The 8,423-nt window shown below is 31.4% G+C and overlaps 1 protein-coding gene across 1 annotated transcript; it reads left to right on the forward strand.

The window, feature by feature from the left end:
- Nucleotides 1-2,354: 2,354 nt before the first annotated feature.
- LOC127791666 (uncharacterized) lies at nucleotides 2,355-7,655 on the forward strand. Its single transcript, XM_052321643.1, has 3 exons — nucleotides 2,355-2,456; nucleotides 5,997-6,561; nucleotides 7,009-7,655. The coding sequence occupies exons 1-3, from the start codon at nucleotides 2,355-2,357 to the stop codon at nucleotides 7,092-7,094; spliced, it is 753 nt and encodes a 250-aa protein (XP_052177603.1). The 3' UTR covers nucleotides 7,095-7,655.
- The last annotated feature ends 768 nt before the right edge of the window (nucleotides 7,656-8,423 follow it).

The raw sequence follows: 8,423 nt of genomic DNA on the forward strand, positions 1-8,423 counted from the left end.
GTCTTTGTAGCGCCTAACTTGCTCTGCTAATTGGGCCGTGTAGAGATGCTAGTATCTGGTTATTATTTGATGAGGGAAAATGCCATCGGGTTCATAATTACTCCTATATCCCCAAAATACAGCCAGTAATAACAAGGACACGTGTTTCCCAAGAAGCCAATCTAAGGTCGCCATCCAGACTAAATCTGGGAGGGACGCGTGACAGATACGTCTCAATAAACCGACTAGCCTCTTGCTCAACAAAGATTCCCTGGATTTTTCGGCCTCAATTATCATTCCGAAAATCATGGAGATGGGGATTATCCCAAACCCCTCAGAGACGATTATCATATTCATATTACCAAGATCATGGCTTTGCAAAGGACAAGATTCGGATCCCGGATGTTCAAAAAGGGAATTCTTATCTTGACAAGAGGATAAAAAGGAAGCAACTAAGACGCGTAAGAGATTCCTCTTTTCCTTGAGTTTTCAGCTACATATTTTAACTTAGATAACTCTATGAACTAATTTGAACATCGAAGTGATTACGGGGGAATGGGTCCTCGACTCTGTTTTGCAGGTACTTGATTCGAGACAGGAAAAAGTGATTGACTTCTTCATCATCATTATTGATCAGAATTGCAAAGAGAAAAATGACAAGCATTTGCAGAAAGTAGAAAAAAAAATGTTGCTTGAGATAGCAGATAAGGGCATGGATTCAAATTTATATATAAAAGAAAGTTTTCCAATTTGACGTGGAATTGGGTTTGGGTTTGGAAAACACTTAAATTCGACTTATTTTAGGTTTTAGTTTGTCTCCTAATGCTAAGAGAAGGTTACTTGCTTTATTTTTTTTTTTCCTTCTTTATATTTATTGTTTATATATTTTTAAGAAATAACTTATTACCATCCGCATCAGCGTGTGTATTAATACATATAAGAGATATATTCTTAATGACTAGAGAATATAAATCTATATGATATAGGATAATAGTGTTTTAGGAACTTACTAATATGGTACCTTAAGAACTTTAGGAATCATTACTAATATCGTGATTATTATTATTATTATTAGATACAATTTGATATACTTATCTTTTAGGAACGAACTTGTACATCAGTGTTTGATAGAAGTGACCTATTTGCGAATAGTAATAATATTTAATAACTGCATTATTTTCAAATTAATTATTTGTATCATTCTGGGCTCTAAATCATGATTATTGAGATCCGATTATGTCAATTGGTTGTTGAATTATAAACCAATCATCAAGATCAAGCGGGTCACATTCATAAAGCATGCCATAGATGTGTTAGAAATTTACCCTATTGGGATGAGTTAGAAACTTTTTCTTGAACTAATTAATACAAATTTTAATTTTCTTTATATTCTTATAATTAAAAACTCTAATCAATTTTTTTCTTTCTTTTTCTTTTGTTAAAATAAATATATTTTTGTATTAATTTCATATTCTATAATTATAAGTTATACACAAATTTTATTAAAATATAGTTTTTAAATAATGTATCTTACATAAAATAATCTTTTTATGAAATACCTCAATTTGATCATATATAATTTATTAAAAGTATTTTGTAAGTTATTTTTTAGATAACTAAAATTTTTATTCATATAATATTTTAACTTATTCAACTTGATCAAATTATACATAGATTTGTTAAATTATCTTTATATGTAATAATTACTTTATATATATATAATTTATTTCACACATAATTTTAATTTTTATATCCTTTTTAATCATTTAACATTCACAAAAGATTTACTTACATTAAATTTCAGTGGATACTTAGATAGTTAAATCTAACTGTTATTGGCCCACTACCTATAAGAACATTGAAATTGCCCGGATGATAAGCAAACAAAAATTGCTTCTCTCTCTAGTAATCAATTCTATTGAATTAGGTAACTTAATACGTACGAAAGAGAGTAAAACTTTCAAATCAATGTCAAACATGCTTCTTCTTCTTCTTGACAATAAAACCAAACAAACAAATAATTAATATCAAATTAAGTTGTACCACTGACTAAACCAAGTTTGGAAGAGTAATTAATTATAATAATCTCATAAAAAATGCTAGAAGAATGAATTAAAATACAACCAATCTCATTAATTAAAAGAATAATAAATATTAATGAACATTCTTGATGAAAGTGTGAACCTAATTCTATGTCTACAACCCAATTCCAAAAGCTTTGAGACTCAATCTCTGATTTATGGATCTCCTCCTTGCTGTTGTCAACATCTTTTGAGATGACCTACGACAAAGCATCGCGGAGAGGGACGATCGACCGGGACGAAGTTGATGACGAAGGTCTCCAAGAACAAGCTACCGCGTCTTCGTAGCTATTCATGGCGATGCATCGACGTGGGTCTGTTGTGACATATGTTCGAGAATATGTAGAGGTAGAAAGCGAAAGCGATAGCAAAAGGAGAAAAAAAGCTGAAGAGCGTGTACGTAGCATGCGAGAGCAGGCATTGATGATGATTTATAGCGAAAGCAAAATTAATATTAAGGAGAACAGAGAGAAAAGAACAACTTGCTTGCCAGTTGCAGAGGGAGAAAGCAAATCACAAGGAGAATAGGACATACATACATATGTACATACATATATATAGGGAAGCTTTCCAAATACTACCTCATATAGGATTCTATTTAAATTTTAAATCCTTTCCTACTCAGATTATAAGGATATATAGTACGTTGCTTTATTTTTCTTTACTTTTATTAAAATGAAAAATAGTAATTACTACTTTTTGGTTAAACTTTTATATATATTTCTAAGTTCATACAATTACAAACATTAGATTACATACGAATTGACTAAGAGGGTATTTGTTAATCAAGATAAGAGAGAAAAAATATTAGATATGGGAAGTATTTCGAGTGTTTGGTCTTTCTAACATGTTTGTTAAGCTTATCTGACCATTTCCAAAAAAGCTTTCACGTAACCTCTTATCTCCCCTTTTCAAGATAAATTTATCCGGACTCCCCCTCAGATAAATTTATCTAACTCTTTTAAGATAAGGTTCAATTACTTATATGCTCTTTCTAGGATAGTTAAATGCCATTTAATGCATTTTAAAATTTTAAATTTATTAAAAAAACTTATTTATTTAACTCTTATAATTAATATTATTTAATACATTTTTAAATTGTTATATGTTTTGACAATTTTTAAATTTTAAATGACATTATTTATTTCATTGATTTTTAAAATTTAAATTTCTCTCTCACTCTATATATTTTATTAACTAATATAATTCCTTTCACCAATTTTTAAATTATCTTATTTAGTTTTATATTTTATTACCTATTATTAAAATATGTTTTGGCCATTTTTAATTATCTAGGTGAAATTATTGTAATTCTAACAATAATTATTTCTACTTTTCAACTCTTTTTAAATTTATTTTTGAACATGAATTTAGAAAATAAAATATTATTTTAATCATAAATTTGGTAATAGGGATATTTTGGTAAAAAAAACTCTTATCTTGGTACTTATCATATGCATTAACAAACGTATAAAAAAAATACAATTACCAGTAAATTCCAAAAAAATTAACAAACACTCTGATAGAAATTTTGGAATACTTTTCAGCCTTATTTTAATCATTTCATATCTTAATTCAGAATACATTTCAAACTTATCTTGATATCTCTTATCTTGTTCATTTTAACAAATGTCCCATAAACAGGAAAAATTTATTAACATTATCTCTATTATTGTTATAAATGAATAAATTTAACATAGTTCAAATTATTAAACAATATGAATTTCAATTAAGTTATAATGGGTCATTGCTACAAGCCTACAAATATCTATATAATAAAATAGAATGATTTTTTAAAATGTCTAACATATATTTTGATTTAATAGTTGAGATAATTTTGAATGTTAATCAATGATTGAGATCAAATACTAACATATTTTTTCTCTCCAAAACCATCTCATCTTCTCACTACCCATCTCTCTCACAGACCCACCCAATCTCTTCTTCAAAGTCTTTCTCTCTCTCACCTACACCATTGCCCGCCTCCAAACAAACACATACATATACACACACATAGACGCATACATATACACACACATATACATATATGCACATACACAGGCATATATACATGTGTTTCGAAAAAATAGATAACCTATTGCACCTACTGTTCCTTCTGGCCATGCTTTACCAATCCACTTGGTAGTTGAAAAACATTTGGGACAGACCATGGGATGGTGGGTGACAACTATAAGAGAGCTTATAATACCTTAAAATGTACATCATGAATTGCCATTAGAAGAAGAATTGGGATATATGCCTTAAATGTAATTTATCCTTTGTTTTATTAGTCGTAAGTTGCTATACACACACATGCGCGTAGATATACATACACACACATACACATACATATATATACGCACACAGGCATATACACACACATACGCATATACACATAGAAAAAAAAAAGCAAAAGCAGGAGGAAGAAGAAGATGGGAAGGAAAAAAAGAAAATAAAGAAGAAAAAGAGAAAAAAGGAAAAAAAATAAAATAAAAAAATAGAAAATATAGAAAAAAAAAGAAAGGTTTTCGCCATGAGAAGGAGGAAGAAGATGGAAAGGAAAAAAAAAGAAAAAATAGGGAGAAGTGGCATTGTTGATGGGCGTGTTTTGACACAGGAAAGATAGTCAAAGAACGAGTGTGAGCATTTGCTGTTATTTTTGAATTATTTAAGCCTTTGATTGGTGTTATTTGGAAATTGATGATGGGTGGGTTTTGCGAGTCGGGCCTCTTTCATTGTTTTTTATTTTTATTTTTTGTAAAAATATTTTTAGATAAAATAGTTTAGAAAAATATTTAAAATTAAAAACATTATACTTATAATTTGTGTCTATTTAAATATGTTTATTAATAAAATAAAATTACAATTATAATTTGTATCTACTCGACCACTATAAAATAAAGAGTATCATAGACTATGAATTTTTTTTTTTATTTTTCTTAAAGAGTATCATTCTAAATTTTTTAATTTTAAAAACATTTAATACTTAATTTTTAAGTATTCTAAATATCAATAGTAGTTACAGTATAAGTGTAAATTTTGAAATATCATGTAAGTTTTAAATAAAAAAACACTAATAGTGAAAGTTTTAATGTATAAGAATTTGACATGGATGATTTAAAAGAAATAAAAATATCTTTTTAAAATCATTGATGATCAAATGCTATTTATAGTGTCAAATTTTATTCAAAGTAGGAAGTTTAATTCAAAATTTAATATTTTTATCTTTAGGTATTGAATCTTTGATATTTAAAAAAATGTGAAATTGCTTAATCTATCCTATTAAGTTACTTAAAGATGCAAATATTTAAAAAGAATTTTTTTTAATTCTAATTTTTTTTAATTTTTTAAAATTAAAATAATATAAAAATCAAAGAGTTCATGACTACTTATGGTTAGAGAATTCAATATTTAGGAACACAAGCATTCTTGACCACTCACGATCGAGAACTCAAGGTTCTCCAACCTTGAACCAGAGTTCCCCCACCTATTGATGGCCATGGCCATCGCTACTGGTGACGATTGGTATGTATTGTTTGATATTTAATTTTTAATTTAATTTGTTTAGATACTAGAACACTTAGTGATATGTTTTTTTATATAAATTTAGTAATTTGTTTTTATTATAAAACACTAACAAGTATATAATAATTTTAATTTTATTTTTTTTAATATTTATAATTTTTTTTATTTACTCTTATATTTTAATTTACAATATTAGTGAACATTATAAATTTTATATGTTTGACTTTTACATAGAGTTTAATATAAGAAAAATTATTATAATATAATATATAAAAATTATAATTATATTTTAATTTTAATATTATTTATACTGTATCTTTAATCATATAAATGAAGATGAACTGGGCTGGCCATTGACCAGACCAGCGCAGCCCGAGAGCGAAGCAAGCAAAACTGGAATGGCCAGCCTAGCTGCTGAATCGGGCGGGTTTTACCCTGTCGGAATGGACCCGACCCAGGTCCACCTGCTCTAAAAGGAAAGACGAAGAGGGAATTAGGGTGTGGAGAAATCCTCTGCCCTGCGACTCTCTCATCCCTCCCTCTGCACTCCGCCAGGTCAATACAGATGCCGGCCACTACCGGCTCCGCCACCATTTTCTCCCCCTTCTCCTTCCCCACGAAAGCATCAGCTCGCTCTGTCTCTCTCTGCGGTTTGCCTTGCGCCGGCCGACCGCCGCTTGCCGAAGTCCGTCGCCACCGTCTCCGATCTTCTCTCTGTTCTCTTTCAAGCCGGACACCACCACCACTTGTCGGCCATCACCGCCTACTTCATCTCTCCTTCCGCCCATCTCCTCTCTCCATCGCGAACCAGTAGCCATCATCTCCTCGTCTTCTCCGTTCTCTGACGGCCACCGCCGCTGCCACGGCGCAACCACCATTAAAGGCGACGACCACCGAGGGATACCAGCATCACCGACCACCTCAGCCATCACCGTCTCCGTTTTCCAGCGCCGCACAGTCGCTGGTCAGACCGTCGGTGAGTTTCGGGTGACCTTTCAAAGTTTTTTCGAAAAATTAAAACTTAGATTTACTAAGATTTAGCTGTTAAACTTAGAGGCCGTTTGGCTTGGCTTACCCTTTTTTATTGGAGCTTTTAAAATAGTTAGCTGTTAGTATAAAAGTTATATAGTGTTTGGATAAATGTATTTTTAAGTTGTCAGTTAATAGTTATGTATTTGGTTTGTAAAAACTGATAAGTTGTCAAAACTTGACTAAAAATTTAAAATAAACATGATGCTAAATAATATAAATAAAATTTATAAAAATATTATTTTTATAAAAAAATTATAAATTAATTTTTAAATATTAGATAAATTATACATACTTATTAAAAAATATATTAATATAATATATATACATCTTTTATTTTTTTCCTTAAAAATATTTCCATTAATATATATACAATATATATATACACTTACAGGTATATATATATTGTATATACACTTACAGGGGACGCCACTGGTGATGGAGGAAGAGGCGACGATTGAGGCTGGAGGCGGCACCTGATGGCGATTGCAATAATGGAGGAGGGTCGACGATGCACGACGACTTGTGGTGATAGATCTGGATCCAGATGCAGCGATGGCGTGACCCACCAACACTTTGGCTACTTGCGGCAACCCAGCTAGACGACGACGACGACGACGACGACGGTTATGGAGGAGGGGTGACGGCGGTAGCGGCAACGACAATAATGGCTGAAGCGGAGGGAAGATGATGGGATAGGGTATAATAGTCTTTTACTTGGTCAACATAGTAGCATTTTGTGCAAAAGCTTGGGGGTACTAGCTTTGCTCAAACGCTATTATAGTAGTGTTTAAGCTACCTAGCATTTAAGCTAATTTGGTTTCCCAAACACTTCACTCAAAAATGCTGTTTAACTTAAACGCTGCTTATGCAGCTTATAAGCGGTCAAACCATTAAGCCAAACAACCTCTTAGATCTACTAAAATGGATAGTAGTCCAGGAGAAGGTATGGGATCTTGAGAATTGAATTGACAAATCCCGAAGCTATTGCTAAAGGTGCGATTTATGTGTAATACTTGGCGAAGAATGTATTGTGTTTCATCCCAAAAAGTCACAAGGAATGGTTGATTTTGAAATAGGTAGGTAATAGGGCAATAGGATTGGATATGGTGGATGTATAAAAGTCTGCTATCCATTTGTGCCAAGGTGATTGAACTTGAAGAATGACGAATCTAATGTGAGCTTGAATGAGTTGCCTTGTAGTTCGGAAGCTGGATGAGTCTTCAAGGGCAAGCTTGGCTTTGTCAAGTTATTCTAGGATAGTTTCTTCTGTAAGCATTACTCTTTGTTTCCCCATAGCTTTTCCCATTTATAAATTTGAGCTTTAAAAGCAAGGTCACACAAACTCTTGAGGATGTCTGATCCTTTGAGTGAAGAAATGAATGATTTAACGAACAAAGAATGAGGGAACTAGCAGTCAAGGTGATACCCATGGATGGAGTCATTTGACCATTCTAATGGGTTATGTTAACATTTTTTAAGGGGATCATGACCGGTGAAGATGATGAGAATAAGAATATTGGAAACGAGAAAAGTTTTTGTGAAAGGATAGTAGTAGGGGTAATAATGGGAAAGTTTAAGAGAATGTTAAGGGCTTGATCATTATATATATGAGAGTGGGTAAAGGATAACAACAACAACAATGCTTACTTTACTCTTGGGAGGTGAGAAAATATTTTGCTAGGCTCTTAGGATTCAATGAGTATTTGAAATCTAGAATGTTTTTTGTTGATCTTCATGGAATACTTCTTAACTTGCACTAAATGAAGGAGTTCCTCTTTGTATTGTTTCATTCAATTTAAGCCATTT

This window comes from Diospyros lotus, chromosome 15 (genome assembly GCF_014633365.1).
Source record: "Diospyros lotus cultivar Yz01 chromosome 15, ASM1463336v1, whole genome shotgun sequence".
Taxonomy (NCBI): Eukaryota; Viridiplantae; Streptophyta; class Magnoliopsida; order Ericales; family Ebenaceae; genus Diospyros; species Diospyros lotus.